The sequence below is a fragment of the Drosophila melanogaster genome, chromosome 2R (genome assembly GCF_000001215.4).
Source record: "Drosophila melanogaster chromosome 2R".
Lineage (NCBI taxonomy): Eukaryota > Metazoa > Arthropoda > Insecta > Diptera > Drosophilidae > Drosophila > Drosophila melanogaster.
The window spans coordinates 11,197,114-11,217,397 of record NT_033778.4 but is presented as its reverse complement, the minus strand read 5'-3'; the positions used below and the strand labels follow the sequence as shown (position 1 = coordinate 11,217,397).

Sequence of the window (20,284 nt, the reverse complement as noted above, 5' to 3'; positions counted from 1 at the left end):
TTTGTCATTTTTTTGTATAAGATTTTATGTTTGTTTGTGTTTTGTTTTTTTTTTTTCTCAGTTTTTTGATATATTTTACAATAATGTAATAGATCACTTCATTTTCTTGTTGTTTAACCACATACACACATTCAAATATATAGATATATATCTATGTGTATATATAGATTTTGCTGCAGCGCTTGCCATAGCAGTTTGTACAATATTTCATTTATATCTATCAACTTTGTGTAGTTTGTTTATCTAACCTACCGCTTAATGCATATATGACAACATATTGATTATTTACAGTTAGCGTTTTTTTTCATCATTTCGTTTCTCTTCTGTCAAATACAAAATTAAAAGAAACAATTAAATGAGTCTCGTGGTCTCGTTGTTTAAAGAATTAAAACAAAACTAGGGGCGCAAGTCATTTCTCATTCACCGTTAATAGTTGCGCTTCAAAACTTGGTGTGATAACAATTTGAAATAAGGAAGAACTACGTGATTTTCAAAGGGCAAAACTTGGATTTGGACATAGAAAACCAATATACTTAGTGTGCGGGTGTGTTCTGGTTCGGTTTGGAGGTTCATTTTCGGGGCTAGGCCTTAAAAATAACACACTTCTCTCGCTCTCGGATCTTTACATTTGTAGATAGACTCACAGCACTTCAGGAGTTTTTGCATTTATGCATTTCGAAAACAAATTATGGTTAAGTGTATACAATATAGATAGATTTATAAGTGTGCTCGTTGGTTGGCTTATAACTAGGGCTAGCTGATGACGATTCCTTAACCTAAATACTTAAGAGGCAGATCGAAACGATCTGTGTGGGGTGACTGCCTTTTAAAACCGTAAAAGGCTTTGTATATGATTATTTTAGCGCAATTCGCCTAGAGTGTTTACACTGGAATAGCTGACTCGCTTATCTGGCTCCCCTATCGTTTGATTACTACTCGCGATTAGCCCAATACTAGTTGGGCCCATCATCGAAGAGAGGTGGGTCTTATAGGCTAGCTCTAGAGTAAGTTGTGTGTGTGCCCATATGCGATATGCTTAGACATTTGATATGCGCTCGTTGGAGGTGGTTTGGTCATGGCGGCCCTCGATCCTGGAATTGTAGATGCCGTACTGACTGCTGTCCAGGTGGTAGACCGCGGGATACTGATAACCTCAGCTGGGCTGCAGCATGTACATGTACTGTCAGTTGCTTGCCGCTGCTGAAGCAGCCACGGGAACGGCCACGGGAACAGGCAGCTCCTGGCCAGAACGAGCCCGCTTCTCGCCACTGCTTTCCGGTGGATTATCGCTCTCCTCGCCCGTACTGCTGAAACTGCCCGGCAAACGACGCTTCAGGCTATGGTTTAGGCCATTGGCCACCGTTTCATCCTCGGACATCGAGCTGGCTCGCTTGGGTGTGTTGCCAGCACTGTCGTTGTCCAGCGAAGCTATAGCCGAGGCAATTGCGGCACTAAAGCCATCCTCGGACGCACTATCCTGCGAGACGGGACCTGCTGCATCCTGGGCCAGCTGCATCATGCCAGAAGGTGTGGTATAGCTACTGAGCTTACCAGGATCCTTCTCCTGCAGTTTCTGGGCCAGCAACTTGAGTGATATCAGCGAATTTTCACAGTCGCTTGTATCGATTTCAGTGAGACTAATTCCGGCACGTTCAATTTCAGCATAGGTCCCGAAGGGCAACTTCTGCAGACACTCTAGCTTCTGAACATGCGTCTTGGAGCGCAAATGCTTGGCCAAATGCCCATGGATGCGGAAGGCGATCTTGCAGTCGGTGCACTCGAAGGGTCGCGGATTTGAGGTGGTTGGAACACCAAAAGTCGACGTCATCATAACCTTGTTTTTGTGCGCTTCCGATCGCTCGTGCTTCTGCAGATGTCCTTGCGTGCGGAAGGATATGCTGCATGGCTCGCACTTAAACTTTCGCTCCATGTAATGAATATTCATGTGCAGGGTCAGCTGATGTTGCCGCTGAAACGTCTTGGAGCACATGGTGCAGGTGGGACGTGCATCACCTGCAATGGGAGCTGGCGGCACTCCTCTGCCATACGATACATGCTGGAGATCGCCGCTCTTGCTAGTGGGAGTAGAGCTTTTGAAGCCATCTTCACCCACAATCACAGTACGCTGCGCGGGCTGAGTTGAGTTGGCAGTGGATGAGGGTGCCACAGGTGCAGCTGTTGTTGTGCTTACTGAAGTAGCAGTAACAGACGATGTTGGTGGTGCAGTCGGATTTCCAAGTACTCCAGTAAATTCATTGACATCCGGTTGCTGCACTGCAGCAGGCAGATTGGCATTGTGTGGCTCTGCGATATTAGGCTCCTCGTTTTCTTCCTGGGCAATCTGAGCAAGAATAACCGGGGCCTGTTCAGGTGCACTCCGAGGTGACTCAATGGCCTCTGGGGTCTTTACTTCGTGCACTTCGATGCTAGGTACCTCATTTACGCTCATAACGGGCCTGCTGTTGGCGGTAAAGAGAGTGCTACTACTGCTCATTACAGGAGACGCCGCTGTGTATAATGTGTTGATCAGATAGCTGCGGCTAAACTGACTCTGCTTTATCTTGGCTTGATGCAGCGCATGCTCCTTAATGTAGGTCTGTAGTTGAACATCCTCGCCCTCGGCCTCGTGCTTGGCCTGCTCTTCCATTTCGGCAGATATTCGCACTTTGTCCGAAACCGAGATTAGAGTCTTCATGAAACCGCTTTCGTTGCCGGAGGTTCCAAAGATAACATCGTGCATCTGTTGGGCCTGCGATTTGGGAAGATCATGAGCGGGCACCGAAACAGGCGAGGGGGATATTAATAAGATGGAGCCGCGTGGCTTAGTGAGATCCATGGGAGCACTCTCCTCGTTGGCCACACTCCGTTTCGGTTTGGACTCCTCCGGATTGGAGTAATACTGTTCCTGCTTTTGGTAGTCGAAAGGCGGCTTCGGCGATGTAAAGGAGCACACTAATCTTTTAGGTTGCGAACCCGAAGAGCCAATGCTGTTTGCAGGACTGGCCGCTGGTAGGGGTGTATCCTGCAACTGCGGATAGGGCGATACGCTCTGCGGTATGGGCGGCGTCATTGATAACGAGAGTAGGCCTCTGGCTGCTTCGTGCTCTTTCTGTCGCGACTTGGACTCATCCGTATCTGTGAAGAGATTATAATGAATCAGCTATTTGAACATATAAGTGTATATGATTGCTTTCTTACCACTACTTTCAGATTCATTATCACTGTAGTCATCGGAATCCGATTCCCCAGCCATCGATGATGTGCGTCCTCCTGCCGAAGTGGATGACTGCTGGTCAAAGTCCATATCTACATCCAAGAACTCGCTGTCTGGCGGCATTGGTCCCGGATTTATTCCCAGTTCAATGCACTTCTTAAAGTGAGTTTTCGATTGCATATGCTTGGTCAGATTTCCCTTGGTCTTAAAACTGTGGAATGGAACAAAGTTTATAATAAGTTATCTCTTAAGTACGGAAAAAATGCAATGACTCACCTGAAGTTGCAATGGCTGCATGTGAATGGCCTCACGTCCGTGTGAGTGCGAATGTGCTTCTTGAGCATCGACGGCTTCTTGCAACGAATTCCGCACTCGGAGCAAACATATCTTCCCCTTCCGCGGCCACGGATGTACGTGTAATCCTCATGAGACTCGTAGCCACCCACCAGGGGCTGCCCGGATGGACTTGTCTCCAACTTTTTGGCCTGTGCCTCCTCATTCGCCTTGGCCGCCACATTTGCCTCACTGAGAGCGGCAATCGTGACAGTGGGTGGGGTCTTTAGGGGTCCTTGATAGAAAGCACTGCTAGTGGAGGACGTCGAGGGGGAGGATACGATTTGCTGGGAAGCGACTAAGTTGTAGCTAAGTTTTCCCGATCCAGCCATGGCGGTTGAGCTGCCATTTCCTAACATCCTTTGACGTGAGTCGTAGAGTGCCATAACTTGCTTTAGTTTGAATCCAAGTGGATGTGGCTGGTTCTCCTCGCAAACCTGCCACACACTATACATCGATAGTTTGTGCATTCCTGCCACATACGAAGGCTGTGGACAGTTCACCGTACAGTAAAACATCTTTGTGCTGCATTTGAGGCCCAGATATGTGTAGGCGTGTCCATTGAGATACAGTTGCACACAGGATTTGGACGGCCTGGGGGTCTCCGGCGAGATCAGCGGCAATGTATTGGCTGTCGGTGTAATGCCATGATGGCGTTTAGGAGTAAAAGTACCGGGTTTAAGTGGCAAACTAGTAGGCCGCAGAAACTTGGACTTCGCCGATGCTGAGGCACTGGCTACGGGACTGGTCTCTTCTGGAGCGTTTCCGTTGGGAGTATCAACATGTAGCGGTGTTAGGGGCAACTCTTGCTGTTTCCCAGAAATCACATTTTCCAAATTAAAGTGTCGAACTTCAGGTTCAGTGGTCTTCACATTATCAGCCATGCGTAGAAAGTTAAATGGTGCTTTCTTCGGTGCCTCCTTGCTGTTCCACTGCAGCGCTTGCCGCTGGGCAGGAGTTGGTGGCTGTCGACTGAACTCGCTTGGCACATTCTGAACTCCACCGAATGGCGATAGGGCCTTCAGTTCACCGGATCCTCCTCCCAACAGCAGCGGACTGGGTTGCTTTCGATTTGGACTGCGACCTCGACTAGAGGGAATGGGTAGCTGCAGCTGTTGTGGCGGAGGCGGCAGTAGCGGCATTTGTGGTGTCAGACTACCGGGTCCTGGCATTCCAGGCACATGAGGTATTGGTGTTACTGGAGTGGTTTTATCTCCACCGCTCATCGGTGGCAGCGTTAGCGGATTGAAGGCAGTTATTGAGTTAATGGGCGGAAATTGAAAGTGCTGCGGACCTGAGCTAACGCCGAGAAGTCCACTGCCACTGACCAGTGCCATCAGCTTGCGCTCCTTACTGGATGATCCTGTTTCGTTGTTGACTTTGACCGAAACATCCTGGAAGCTTCCGCCGGACAGCAACGGTGTTCTAATCATCTTGGGGCTGTTGTCCAAGTCTGGGCACTCCGAAATGGGAATCATGCTGCCTCCCGAAGAGGTGAATCTGCGCAGTCGCTCCTCCTTGGAGGACTGCAATTCCGGCACACTATTACTGCTATTCTGATTATTAAAGGAAAAGTTGAAACTTGTCGGTTGCTGAGAGGAGGATGCTACAACCAAATCGCTAGTCTTGATGCGTTTGGCAGGCTGAGCTTCAATCACAAATTGCCGATCCTCGTGCATTTTGGTTATGACCACAGAATCCTGGGCCTTGCGTGGTGTACTTTGCTGAGCATAGTCCACTAAGGGAGTTTTTCCCAACAATGGACCAGGCGATGGTAGAGGCGCATCCACAAAGCGCAGTGCTTCAATCTGGGGGGCAGGTGCTGATGATGGAGCAGTGACCGTAGCAACAGCAGGAGCTGGGGCAGAAGCGGTTACAGTGGGAGCTGTTACAGTTGATGTCCTTGCTGGCGTCTGTGCTGCACTTAGGCGACTTAATACCAAACTGCTCCTTTTGGTCTTCAACTGCGACCAGGCCAACTTGGCCAGAGATAAGGGATTCTTCGAGTTGGCCATGTGGCTCTTCAGCTCCGGTAGACTCAGCGAGATCGAGTTGGAGCGGAATGGCGAAGATGCTGGACTCATTGGGGCACTTGAGCTCGCATCCTGACAGTAAGTGCTGTTGTGCAGCTTCAAATCGTCCGCACTGCGGAATTCGCTTGCACAGATAGGACACGAATAAACAGCATCATCGCCTTCGCCAATCGGCACGGCCAATCCTCGAGCATTAAGCAGTAGGTTCTTAATTATCGAGTTATTAACCTGAGCAGGTGGTGGAGCAGTTTTGGAGCTACTAGTCGGATTGGTAGAAGTCGTTGGAGTCGGTGCCAGAGAACTGGTGGACAAGGAACTGACGGGCACAGTGACCAGAGTTGGTTTAGGCTTCGCTGATAGATTCAGAGGCATAACAGGCACTGCCGTCGTCGGTTGCTCAATTTTCGTCACTGGTGTTGCAGGATCCTGGCGATATTGCATTGTTTGCATGGGCAACGGGGACGGCGGTGGAGGAAGTTGCTGCTGTTGCTTCACCGGCGTAGTCATCACTACTCCAGGCTTATAGGCATTCCTTTTAACCACCCCATTTGGTGGTTCGAGCTGTTGCTGTTGGCATTCCTGTTGCTGTTGGATGTACGTATAGTAGTTCTGTTGCTCGAGCTGCTGCTGCTGCTGCTGGGTTATCTGCTGCTGTTGCTGTTGCTGAAGCTGATGTTGCTGTTTCTGGAAGATGGCCTGTGCCAAATTCACTTTAGTCTCGCGCTCCGGCATCTGTGCGTTGGTGTTGTTTTGACTATTGTTTGCATGCAATGCCGACGCGTTGCTCCCGTGCTGCGAAGCATTATTGCTGTTGGCATTGTTGAAACTGCGGGAACGACTAAGCTGTTTGGGGTACTTCTTCTGCAACAATATCTCCTTGTTTTCAACTATGGCTTCATTTTGAGAGATCAACTTGGAAATGTGTTCCTGCACTTTCGCCACATTCTGAAAAGGATAACACAAATTTTAGTTTAGTTTTTCTGTAAAAATAAACTTTTAGTGCAACACTCACTACTTGCTTGCCACCACTTGAGCTGGCAAAAGTGCTGAGATTGGCGGCGGGCGTGGGAGTGGCTGGTGCTGTTGCTACACTGGAAATCTGGCTATTGGCACGCACCAACTGTAAACAATAAAGGTATATAGATTATAATTAATCTCCTCGTTCAAAAACAATCGTTCTTAACCAACCTGTTGCGGCGGGAGACTCGGAGGTTGTTGCATTGGTGGTGTCGCCTTGACCAACGGTGGGTGTTGCTGCTGCTGTTGTTGCTGCTGCTGTGCCAGGTGGATTTGGAATTGCTGAATGGCTAACGCATGCTGGTGAATGGCAGCCGCTGTATCTTGGTTGTAGTATGAAGGTTGCCCCAGGTAATACACCCCGCCAGGTGGCATGGCAGCTAGCAATGATTGCTGGGCCAAAAGGGATTGCTGCTGCTGCAATTGCAACTGGATCTGATGCGAGTTAATGTGGTGCTTCATCTTCATTTGCGTGCTTGGCGAAAGCGTGGGATGCGCCAGTGACGGCTGCTGAACCAGAGGAAGCTGAATGGACAGCTTTTGCTGCGCCAATTGGTGTTGCTGTTGCTGTTGCTGTATCTGCAGTTGCTGCTGCTGCTGTTGCAGCTCCTTACTGCTACATGAGTACAACGAGGCATTGTGGAACTTGGGCTTATATGGCTTATAGTCGATCGACTGGCGATGCTGGGCAGTGGCCGAGTGGTGATTGTCCGCTGTGGTGGGTGGCAATGTTCCTGCTGCCGGCGAGCCCAGAGGCAATTGCTGCATGTAAGTGGGCAGCGGAGGCTGTTGAATGTATGCGCTCTTGGCCGCAGACAGTGTGGAAGGTGAGGGTGTGGGCGAATTGATTGGCTCCTCGTAAGGCGAACCAGCGCGACTCGGCTGCAAAAACGTAAGGAGTTACACATGTTTGCGATAACAATCACAGTTATATTTGACTTACCAACTCTGAACTACTGTTGCTCAGCTCTGCATCCTGATCGGATAAACCATCGTCCGCATCGGCTGGCACTTCCAGGCCCCGCGCTCTTGCCGCATGCGATCTCGAGCGGCAATGTTTGTACAAATTACTCTTCGTCTTAAACGCAATGCCGCACGTGTCGCACGGATACGGCCGTTCGTTCGTGTGGGCCCGTATGTGCTTCTCCAGCACCGAGGGCTTGGCACAGATCAAGTTACAGTACTGACAAACGTATCGTCCGGACTTCTCGCATGCAGGATTTGGCGCTGCTGCTCCGCCTGGAATACCAGGACTCACTGTTGTTGGCTGCGTCAATTGCTGATGCTGGGCAAATGAAGCCGGTGACAGTGTGGCATTTGCTGCATGGTTACTGTTGCTGTTGCTGGTGCTGTTCGTGTTACTGTTGCTGTTGGCTAGAGGCGTTCGCGTTCTTCCCGCCGCTTTGTAGCCACTATTGCTGATGATGCTCTCCTCATGACCAATGGCATTGACATGATTGCTATTTACAAAATTGGCACTGAATTCATGTATTGCTACTGAAGGCGGCGGCGTCTGTTGCTGCTGCTGCTGCTGCTGCACTTGCTGGTGGCTTTGTTGTTGGGTCATCAGATGGTGACCGTTGGCCAGCGGCGTTGTTGGTGGCGGTGAAAGCGAACTGTTTGAGGAGAGCGATGTGGTGCGAACGGCATCGCCACTTGCTTGCAGTGCTCCGCCGCCATTCGTCGCACTCCAGCTGTCCACCTCGGTGGTGCTGGCCAAACGTTTGAACTTCTTGTGCAGATAGCGTGAAATATTTGACCGATCCCCCAACGGAGCCTCATCGGTGGCGGGTGTGGCATTTACGGTGGTCTGCTGGCTGTTGATGATGCTCGAGTTGCTCATCGTGTTGGCCACATTGGGAGCCACTGGCTCCTGGTTGCTGCTGACTGCTGCCATCTGTTGTAGCGTCATTTTGCTATCACTTAGACTTGCTTTATCTCTACTCTTAAATTCATAATTATTCTCACTAATACTATTATCACTGTGGTGGTTGTTGTTGTTATTATTACTTGTGTTGTTATTGTTATTATTATTATTGTTGTTGCTGATGATGTGGTTGCTGTCAACAGTCGGCAGCGGCACCTCGCCTAGCTTATCTCGTGTGCTTGTGCTGGGTTTGCTGCTGCTGTTGCTGTTGCCACTAGCAGCATCTGTTGTTGCTGCTGCTGTTGCTGCCGCTTTAGAAGCTGTTAATGTTGCATCTGTTGCTGTTGCTGTTGCAGATGCTGATGCTGATGCTGTTGCCTCTGTTGCTGCTGCCAATGCAATTGCTGCAGCGATGTTGGCCTTGTTGGTTGATCTCTGAGTGACTATGGTTGCTGTTGCAGTTTCCCGATATGTCCGCTTCTTGGTTGGCGTTGCTGCTGTTGTTACTGTTGTGGTTGCTGCTGCTGCTGCTGCTGCTGCCGCTGCTGCTGTGGCACGTCGCGTATTGTTCACTTTATTGGTCTTGTACTGTTTGCCTGCGGTTTTGTAATGCTTGGCCGTTGTGGTGGTTGCATTTTCCATATTATTATCGAATTTATTATCCTGTGACGTATTTGCAGTGGGCTCATCTATACCGAAACGAGAAGATAGAGGGAGAGGGAGAGAGAAAACCGAAATTAATTCAATGTGTTTCGCATAATTTAATTTAAATAGCAATGCTAATTGATACATTCATGATAAGCCCATTTATATACACTGATATCCCTGCTAGGTAATCCAGTAGAAATCAACCACATCTGACTTTGTGGATTTGCAAATCTTCGGACGATTAAATATTTAATATTAGTTTCTAATACACCCTTGTCCCCTATAAGTCCTCACATGATTAGTGAGAGGTTTGGTTTTATCTTTTATATGTTAATTGCGCTGTTATGTTACTGTTACTGCATTGTATTGATTCATCGCTTCTAAATAAATAAATATATAAAAAAAAAAAACCCTTGTCCCCTGGCCAATAAACATCTGCGGTTTGCATTTGGGTTTCCCAAGACGAGTTCCCTGCCCATATAGTACACTTTTATTTCGAGCCCCATTATCAGCACTAATTCGGGCTCAATCTTATCAACGCGTAGCCGAGAATGCCAGATACGGAGCACGCTAATTCTCTCCATGGCGATCAATCCGTCAGGTGAATCACAAGCTGGCGAATTCCCGTGCTCTATTGAAAATCAATTTCCCACTCTGTGAACGTGTCAACATCGATAAAGCACAGTGGCGAAAATATACGAACACACACAAATGTATATTCGCCTTGTTTCTTTTTATCAACTTTCTATTTTGAATTCCCAACTTAGCTGGGGTTCAGGCCCCACCTGCCGAAAACCAGACATGCGACCAAAAGATACAAAAATCCAAGAAAAGTGACAAGTGAAGTGTAATGACTGGTGTCGCTGGCATTTCGTTTGTTGTTGGGGGCTTCCTTATCACCGCTCGTGCACACATGTGTGACAACAGTGCGTATCAGTACTGTAAAGCTGCTGGCAGGTGTGTGATTAGCAATGGGATTATAAAGCGTTGCCAAATATGAAGAGTGAGTATTTGAGAACTCCATTTGCTCGCATTAATTAAGGCTTCAGTTTGAAAAACAATTTAGGCAGTCTTTGGTAAATTCTTTGTTTTGTGCATGCCAAACGAAACGAAAAGCTGCAAAAATCTTTTAAAAATTTTTCACTTTTGCTGCTATTTATGTGAGCCCCACTGTCTGCATAGATGGTATTATATGACTCTTGGCCGGCTGGGCTGTCGGGCGATTAGTAAGCCGGGGCAGTTCTCAAATCACAATCGCACACAGACTGAACACAAAAAACGCTCACTGGCAACCGAGCTGGGTCGCGTTAATTGACTCGACTGCGGCGACTGTTTAGCATTCAGCGTTATTATTATACACATTATACGGCATTATGCGATCGCAGCGACTCTCGTCGCGTACCAATGTTTACTCAATTTGTTATCAGCACGGCTGGCTAATAAGGCTTTCAAACCGTGCGACCGCAAAAAAAAAAATAAATAAATAAAAAAAAAATGAAAAAAATTGCCCAAAAGTTCCATTGATAATGCCAAGCTCTACATGCACAGGCGGTAAGGTAAGTATTTTCGGTACGTGTGTTTGCCAGATTCATTATCAGTTATCAGTGGGGACTATCGTGCGCGCCTGAGTCAGAAACAGAGCACCCGATAAGCGAGCCCCGTTGTAAGCCACCAAGTGATTGCCAATTTGCCGGAGTTCAGACGCGTTGACGTCAGTTATCCGATACGTAGTACTATTCGTTCGCAATCGTAAGGGGCTATATCAGATTGTCAACTCATTGGGCAATTAAGTGGCATTCGCTGGCGATTAGCTGTTCGAGGATACAAATCCTAATTACATAATCATGTGTAGTAAATATGTGTATGCACTCGACTTATTAATAAAACGAGTGAGTGGGTCAATTACAAGGCGCCAACTGCGCCACAATTGAAATGCATACATATGTGTGGCGATTACACGGAATGTGTTGTTTCTTGCTAGTGAAAACAAAAGCGGAGCAGACAGTGTGTGTGAGCATTTTGACTAAATAAGTAGAATAAAGTTTAATAACACAACGCCCAGAATCTGTCTTTCGAAATAATATTTACATTTGTGTTCATTCGCTGTGCGAGAAACTATTGAAGTTCAACTGTACATAATGACAAAGTGGGCTATACATTCATTATACAGCAGAAACTGGCGAAACTAATGCCATCATCTACAGTCACGACAGTATAATAAAGTCAAGCGGGAATAAAGAAGATAAGCTAATCAGAAGTAGGCGCTTATAAAAACGCCAGCAATTAAAACCAGAATACTCATATGCAAGATACCCCGCCACCCAATGTGCAAACAATTAGCGCAAAGTGCACAGTGACGTTTAAAGATCCCAAGTTCGTTTATCCACCATTTAGTTTATTGTTAGCCACGTAAATCCAATTGTCAGAGTCATCAATATCAATACGACGTTTTCATTATCACGAACTTTTGTTTAACGATCGGGGGTCTTCTAATTACGCCTGTTTGCCAGCATTTTGAGGCGTGAAAACGGCAAGTGAACGCGAAACACATGGGAACGTATTTCAATATATGTGAACAAACTGGAACTGCATTTGCATTGGCATTTTCATTTGCATGCACATTTTTATTGAGCCAAGCGAAATACAATTGCCCCTGTTCAAAGTGCACATAAATAAAGCGCCACGGCAAATAATCGAATAGGGTTCGGTACACTCTTACAAATATCTAAAAATTGGTTGCAATTAGTAGTTCTTCTAACCAGTAAATAAACACACAATCTTAGATTTTAAACACCAACTTCCGCGCCAAACTTCATGAATATCTAAGATACATAAATAAATCACTTCTTATTAAATCATATTTACATTTGTTCAGAGAGTTTGTTTTTCGAAGCATATGGAAATGCTGGCATTGTTTCTGTGTAGAAAAGCTTGATAAGTTTGCAGCTCATATTGAGCACACGCTATCTCGCCTACGTCACAAGTGCATTTCGCGTTTGACTGAGTGACTGCCTGAATTCGAAATTATAATAAAACCAAAAAAAAAACGAGAATACATATAAAAACACCCACACCAGCGCAGCGAAATAATGAAAAATAAATAACAAAATCAACGAGGTGCGGCGGCAACGGCGCCACAAAGTCCACACATCTGTCTGACGGTCAGTCTGTCAGTCCGTCACTCTGTCAATCGGTCATTCGCTCAATCCGCGCGATGACGACTACGTCATCGCAGAGCAAAAAGCACTAAGCACTCGCCCACTTGGCAATTGTTTATAATTTATTAGTAAGAAGCGTTTTACAGCGGTTGAGCAGAACGAACGAAAAATGCATATGTAATAGTATAATACGTCAAAAAAAATTCGCGGAAAAGATTCCGAAATTCCAGCGAACGGCCAAAATGCGAAATGCCCGACAAAAATGACGAAAACGGCACAAACGGTAAAGAGAAACATACCCAAGTTTAATTGTGACCACACGCATTTTTCCGCCTGTACCGCTCATTTGCATAGTTGGTGTTGTTGTTCGTTTGGTTTGAAGCGCAACAATTGGAAGTGCACGGCGAGAAAAATCTGGCGGCGCGAATAGCAAGAAATCGAAAAGGCGACAATCGACAATCGACGACAACCGACGCGCCTGAAACATTTAAGGCAACTAGACGAGGCGACCAGCGAAATTCATTCAGAGTGTGCTCAGCGTGTGTGCTTGTGTGTGCATGTGTGTGGTGTGTGCGAAAAGAAAACGAAGAAGCGACCGAACGAAGCAAAAACAACAAGTAAGAAGCCCAAAGTCGCACTAGTCGACTACAATGTACCCTTGAGTGGCAGTAAAAGTTATTCTTACTACAAATTACGTATAATTAGTAGGAATAGGCTAAACGTTTTGGCATTCTGCGATTTTGAGTTGAGCATAACGAAAATATCAGTTCAGAAAATAAGTATATATTAGGAAAGTTGAAGTCTTCATGCCCGAAAAGGTTTTATAGGGCAGTCTATATCCCAGAATATTCGGTAGTAGCTCCAATAGATCATAAGCTTATTAATTTTTCTCATATTGAAAATACATCTGTATTCAAATAAAGATAGGTGGAAAGATTTCTTGCTATAGCGTTTTTTGGTAAATCTATTAATTGGTATAATATTAAGAAGTTGTTTTGTAATATCTTTACTTATTTTAAAAATGCCATATACCCATGTTTTCATTCAGTTACTGAGTGTTAAAGAGGCGCGACGTCAGCGCAGGCAGCAAAAAAAGTACAATAATCAAATAATTGCGGCAGCTTCGTCGTCGCCCCCCGCACACTCACACACAAACACACACATGTGCTCTCAATCTCCTCTCCACTCATTCGCAATTGTCAATCAAATGTAAGCACAGGGTCGCCACTTCTTTTTGTTCAGCTTTTGATTTTGCGGCAGCCACTGAGAAATGATCAAATCAAGCAAAAATTAAGACTCAAAAAAAAGTATAAAAATTAAACAACAACAGGTGACGCGAAGTACGAAGCGAAATGAAACGAAACGATTCGAAATGAAAGACTGTCGCCAGCCAGTCAGACGTTGCTGTTGTTGCTGCAGTTGTTGTTATTTCCCCCTATTGTTGATTACGTACCCCATACACACACACTCACACACAAGTGCGCTCCGTAAAACACGCGCACGCACACCAACAAACGACCCCATCGGCGACCACATTCCCCCGCACAAATATGCGAAATTTTGCTGACTAAGGAAGGTCTGGGGAGCACCAGGCAGAAAAAAACAGCAAAAAGCAAAAAGAGGCTAAAAAGCACAACGCGATAACAACAAAAGCATTTAAAACGTAGAAGCACAAAACGAAGCAACGGAAAAAGTGATAATAAAATAATAATTGCTACAGCGCACACCGATCGCGCGCTCGAGAGAGAGAGAGCAGGCCAGAGTTGCCATATTAGCTGCGAGAGAGAAACCCCATCAGCAACCCCCACTCCATCCCCAATCTACTAATTCAGCACGATCTGCCCAACTGTGTATCACCTTAACTTGTTTATAGCTGACCTTTTTTTTTTGTAAGTCAGTTAGGACTATCGTAAGAGATATAATTTAGAGCATATAATGTCATGCTTTAAGAAGGAAGTCTGGTTTTGTACAATTCGAACGCTGAATATACACACATTAACAGTAAGCTTTTATTTACTAGACGGCATCGCTTTAATTATCTACAGGTATTCTTAGCTTTTTTTAGATCTGGCTACTTTTCCATGGCTGCATCACTGTCTGCCATGTGGCGACGAAGCCCCACAGCCAGAGCCAGTGCTCCCCCGCTCCCCGCTCCATACCTCTAGCGGTTCGCTCGCGAACATGACTAAGCCAAACAACTTGACAACACTGTCGGGAATTGTTGCTGCTTTTGAGTCAATTCATAAGAAACGAGGAAACCCGCCGCCATATCGTTGTTGCTGCCGTATTTATTTACGTACATATGCCTGTGTATATATGCATGTGAGATTGTTGGTGTGCTGGCATGAGCATGAATCAAGTTAAAAATTTTAATAATTTTGCCCGATGTTGTGGTTGAAAACGAGTTTAGCTTGTTGAGCTTGAGTGTGTGTGTATGTATTTCAGTGCGGCTACTTGTTTTCTTCAGTCCTCTTCTTCTTCTTCCTAGTCGTCGTCTTCTCTTCTTCTTGCTCCAGCTTGGACACTGCGATAATATTTTACACTCATGCACACATACATTTACACTACGACGAACAGAAGAGCTTGATAAGCGCTTTGTGCGCCATCTCCCTCTTTGGTAATTGAAAGGCAAGGGGAAAGGGTAGGCGGCTGTGACGTACCCGTGTCTCACTGTTATTGTTGTTGCCCACTCAGCCGTGCTGAAGTGTTATAGGAAATCAAATTAAGGCGATTAAAGAGCGAGTGCATGCGCTCTCGAACGAAAAAAAAGAGAGAGAGAGTGACGATCGCTCTTGACGGAAGATAGAAGATGACTACTTAAGTGGGGCATTCGTGAAGATTGATACCCTACGATGATAATTACTGTTTGCCTACAAAAAGCTTTTTTACTTTGATGTCTTGTCAACTTTAACATACAGATGGAATAGTTATGCTTTATCTTTTTGACCAAAACATACTTTGAAACAAAAAGGAAAGTTTATAAGATGTGTTTCTTTTTAAATTTTTTCCTTTTAAATTGCACACAAACGACGTACATATGAGAAGCAAATGTTTAATATTAAACTGTTTAATGAATTTAACTATTTATGACCCATAAATAGTCAACCCATAGTGTCCAAGAACTGATAAGAACAAAGACATCTTGCCTTTGAGCAGAACTTTGCCATTTGCTGATAAGTTTGAAAGCGATGCGAGCCAAGTCGGTATACAGTTTCATTTATTTATTATTTATTTAAAATGGGTTTCCAATGCAGAATATTGAAATAAACAAGCACAACGCCAAACGGTTGATATATTATGGGGAATTGCGAAAACAGTTCTCGAAAAGTGCTCTGACGTCGATCACTTGACTAATCTGGCGTTCTTTTCGAGAAATAAATTTCGATTACGGAGGCTTATCAATCGACGGGCCGTGGACTCTTTTGTGGAAAGTGAAAGGTCAAGGTACGCTTACGGAAATTGGTAAATAGATAAGACATTTCGATGGAATATTTGTTGGGTCTATAAGCCTCTTTGCAGGAGATCTATTTCGTTTATCTATCGTCGAATGAGTAAGCAATATATTAAGCGATTTGGCGTACACAACCAAATTCTCGGCACATTATACACTTTTCACATTAGCACGGAAATTCCCAAATTTTCTTTGACGTCAGCAGAGAAAATTTGTAAAATTTCTCGAGAGTAAAAATCATGTTCTTTTCGTACTGAAATGTTTTCCGATTGCCAAGGTCTCTGGGTTTACATGTATGTAGGTGAAAATCTGTATAAACAAAATTGATTTTTGGCACAGCAAAACAAAACAGTTTAAACAATATAATTTAGCACTTTTTAGACATTCCTCTATAGATTTATGGACTATTAAAATATATCTAATTTAATAAAGGTGCCTAAAGGAAAAGCTTAAAAACTTAGCAAAAACGAATAAATTTTCCAGATTCATAATCATATATTTTCGAATATTATTATGATTATTGCTTGGGGGCACGATAATCGTAAATATGATATGAGTTCAAAGTAAATATCGAATTATTTCCTTCTCCGTATTGCGAAATTGGTAAGAGAACCCCTTTAAATATAGGAATTCGTGGCCAAAAGTGTTAAATAATTGCCAGGCCAACAATTTTTTGTTTACACACAAAGCGAAGCGAAACACAGCAGAAGATCAAGAAAAGCAGACAGAAATCGTTCGATAATTTGTGTTTATTTTTATTTTCCCACTGTCTTTGACTTTTGACTTTGCTCTGCTGGCTGATAGAATGTGATTTTCTCCATTTTCTTGATTTTCTTGATTTTCAATTTTGTTTTGGTGCCGCCGCCTCGCTAGAAAAGTATTTTTAAATGCTCCAACTACGTAAGACGACATTCAAGTGTTTTATTTTAGACAGTAGACGGTATAGAGCCAACTAGTCGGCTATATATACACACATTGGCGTCTATATATCTGCATAAATATTTTTAGTTGCCTCTATTGGCCTTTTGCGTTAGCACATTTTTGTTAAATATTATCTATTTGTATTTGCCTTTATGACAGCAAAATGGAAAACTCGAAACACTTCGATTACGCAATTTGGCGCAGCCCATAACGATCATAATTCAATTTCGCCCCCCCATAAAACGAATCTTGAAACATTCTCGATATTTCAAACTTTATGGCGCCGCAAAAGCAAAGGCTGGTGCTTTTTTTTTATCTAATGTCACGTTATTTCGTATATTTCTTATTTCGTGGTCTAATTAAATTAAACTGTTTATAAATACTTCTGCTCTATCAAAGGCCACCAAAGCAAACGATTAAAGAAAAGAATCTCCAAATCGTGCATTTGAGAGCAAACCAAAAATGTTTCCCAGCGCCAAGCCATCAAAATAAAAATTTTCACAAATTGTGTGCGTTGTTCTTTCTTGAAATTTTTTTTCTTTTCTTTTCGTTTTTTTCTTTCTTCTTCTTTCTGCTTGTCTTGGCGTTTTGGCATTTGAAGGACGGAAATACGTTGGCGGCGTTGTGAATTTTTGCATATTAGCAAAAAGTGAGAAAAAAGAAATAGCCATAAATACACAAAAATTTTGATAAATTCAAAGCGCTTACGTAGGCAAACTCATGGGGCTATGCGAATGATTCGCTTCGATTCAATTCGATTCGATTCGATTCGAATCGAGCCGATGAAATGTATGCACAGGCATGCGCATTGGCCGTGAAAAAAAATGGTAACAGATTTCCAGACGCGCACCGAAAGTATCTGTATCTGTATCGGTATCTGTGTCTGTGGCTGTGGCTGTGAGTGCGGAGTATCTGTTGCTCTGTAGCTCTGTTGTCAAGGTCATGACTGCTCTTTAGGGGTTGCCCCGTCGATAAACATGTGTCGTCATTCCCCAGGCGGCAGGGCATTCCTCAAAACTCACAAGCGGCACACAGGCAGCAAAGGCGGAACGTATTATAACTGTTGCATGTTTAATTGTTCGCAAAACACTTGAGAGCAGCAGTCTTAAGACCCTGAGATATGTACGTGTACAGTGAAACTCCGCCATGGGAAACATCAAGCTGAAGTACTGACAATCTGATTTTTTAAGTGATTGTATTTTTAATATATAGTTTAAAAAGATCGATAAATGCTTAATTCGACTCCTAATTTTTTCACGCTACTTTATATCCTAGTTTTAGATACATCCCGCAGAATCTTTAGTTTCTAAAGATTTCAAAGAGCAAATGTTTAAGTTCGGGTCGTAACTTGCAACAAATTGGTGTCATGCTAGAAGTTTCCACTGTGGCAGCAGGAACAGCAACAGCAACAGCGATTTCGGCTGAACGCCCCGTGGTGCAGTCTTAAGTGGATTTCCACCTTAAGTTGCATTAGTATCGATGTTGTTGCTGCTCACGTTGCACATCGATGTGGTTGTTGTTGCTGCTGCTGCCGCCGCTGCTGGCGTGTCAATGACGTTGCAAGCCTTTTGTTTGTCTTTCTACCTAGCCAGGTATCCTGGCGCCGGCTTAATTTACGAAAAGGTAAAGGTAAACGGCAGGTAAAACGCCTCAAAGTAGTTCAAGTCCAATCAGCATGCTCTCCCGCTCCCGCACGCACACCAACCAATGCACCTTTTTACCCACACCAATGCAGAGATTATCCATCCACTCACCCGCACACGTTGCTCTTCTTGTTGCTGTAGAAACTAACACTAATACTAATCTGAGAGATATTGCGGCCCGGCCGCGCGGGGTTGCCCAGATTTAAGTGTTGTTTTTGTGTTGCTTCTCCTTCGGTATTGTATTCTCTTGTGAGTGGGACGGGGGGTTGGGGGGATCGCTCTTTCGACTTTTGTTTATTTCGAATTTTCACAGTTTTTCTTGGAATTCCTTCCACACTCGCTTGCTCACTCGCACGCACTTACTCACTCGCTCTCTTTTCTATTTCCTTTACTTTTTAAGAGAGATACTTTGAAATTTGCACTTTGATTCCGTGCGTGTTTTCGTATACTATTTTTGCACCGTAGCTAATTAGCATATTATGACATTCATTTCGCTGTAACCTTTTCCTCTTCGTGGCTCTTGCCGTGCACTCTTTTGCGCGCTATGATCTAATTTGATTAATACAAAACTTGTTGTGGCGGCTGCACTCGCACTTCTCGCCCACACACACTATTATACACAAACATGCATGCACACACAAGTATGCTGAGCAGAAACATACGCGCGATTGTTCCGTTCTTTTGTGGTTTCTTTTCTGCCTTTTGTTTATGTTGTGCTGCGTTGTTGTTTATTCCGACTTGTTCGAATTAATTCATCGCACCGCCGAAAAATTAATTAATAGCCACGCCGCACCGAACAAGCGAACAACCGCACCGAACGACGAAAGATCGAAGAATGGCGCGCCTCGACTGTTTTTTTCGCCGTCGACGCTGGCAGCGACGCGGGCAGCGCAGCAGGCAGCGACGCTTAACCCTTGTGTAGACTTTCGAAGAGCTGCAAAGTGCAGGTGCCAACTCTCAGTTGATCTTGATCATAAAGTTATAGATCTAACGCGGTTATCATGATTTAGTTTATTTAATTTTCGTATCTATATACGCATTGCTTAAAAGTTTAGTTTTATTATTAAAATATGATATTTTTACATTCAGATGAGATGTTTTTCCAGTTTTATTATTGAAGCTAAGACGATATGTTATCAACACCATTTAAGACATTCCCTATTACCATTTATTTAATCTTTATGACATTGCCAGGAGTGGAAATACTAATTATTATTTTATCCGTACCCTAACCCTGAACCAGTCGAAGATTACACGTCTTAAGCATTAGGGAAAACAAGAAAATTAGGATCTTATTATAAACATGGCTATTATATTACGTATCTAAACATATGTATATAAAGGATGTGCTTTTTTGCGGTTAAATACACATTCAAGGGTTAATGGAACCGATCAACTGTTTCTCTCAATCAAACGTCGCAGTGTGGGCAAATATTTGTGGATCAATTCGCACACTGCACCCAAAATCACAATTTATTATAACCATTAGGTATTTATGCTCAATGGCTAGCATATGGCTTTCCGCTTACATTATTCCGTTGCATCATTCAACGGTTGGTTAACTTACCCCACAACGCCTGAACCGCCCCTGGGCGAATGATTAACAATACCCGGCAAGAATAAGAACAACAAAATGAGAAACAGAACACAACAAGAACAACAAGTGAACTGGCGTCGCCAAGTCGTCGGCGTCACCGTGCCTGTGTGTGTGCGCGAGTGTGAGTGAGCGAGACTGTTGCGTCTGTGGTGTTCTGAGGGCCTGCCATCTCTTTCCGGCCAACTCGATTTTCGTGCCCCAGCAGACATATGGCGCTGTTGCGCTCTCTTTCCACGAAATGAGCAAAATCACTTTCCTCAACTCTCCTGCTGCTTCACCGTGCAATACCATGGAATAGCGGGGTATAATATTTTAATTTGATCTATAATAGGATAAACCCTTAAAAATACGATATTGAATCAATGCTATGTTAAAATAAGACCATAATTACTTGCAATTACT

The 20,284-nt window shown here is 44.3% G+C and overlaps 1 protein-coding gene across 6 annotated transcripts in view, besides 1 other annotated feature; it reads right to left on the bottom strand.

Moving 5' to 3' along the window:
* Nucleotides 1-3: 3 nt before the first annotated feature.
* shn (schnurri) overlaps nt 4-20,284 on the bottom strand; it is a 58,309-nt gene continuing 38,028 nt past the window's right edge. For 4 of the 6 annotated variants that reach the window (NM_001273953.1, NM_206091.2, NM_001273954.1 and 1 more), the window contains exons 3-8: nt 7,541-9,153; nt 6,769-7,479; nt 6,593-6,700; nt 3,491-6,525; nt 3,199-3,425; nt 4-3,135 (exon numbers count right to left, since the gene is read on the bottom strand). In NM_001273953.1, the coding sequence (NP_001260882.1) occupies nt 1,184-3,135; nt 3,199-3,425; nt 3,491-6,525; nt 6,593-6,700; nt 6,769-7,479; nt 7,541-9,106 (7,599 nt within the window). In that variant the 5' untranslated portion in view covers nt 9,107-9,153 and the 3' untranslated portion in view covers nt 4-1,183. Of the gene's footprint in view, nt 3,136-3,198; nt 3,426-3,490; nt 6,526-6,592; nt 6,701-6,768; nt 7,480-7,540; nt 9,154-12,569; nt 12,770-18,396; nt 19,123-20,284 lie in introns of those variants that run through there. The other 2 variants (NM_134279.3, NM_057376.3) reach the window with 2 other exon arrangements.
* Nucleotides 9,394-9,522: a mobile genetic element.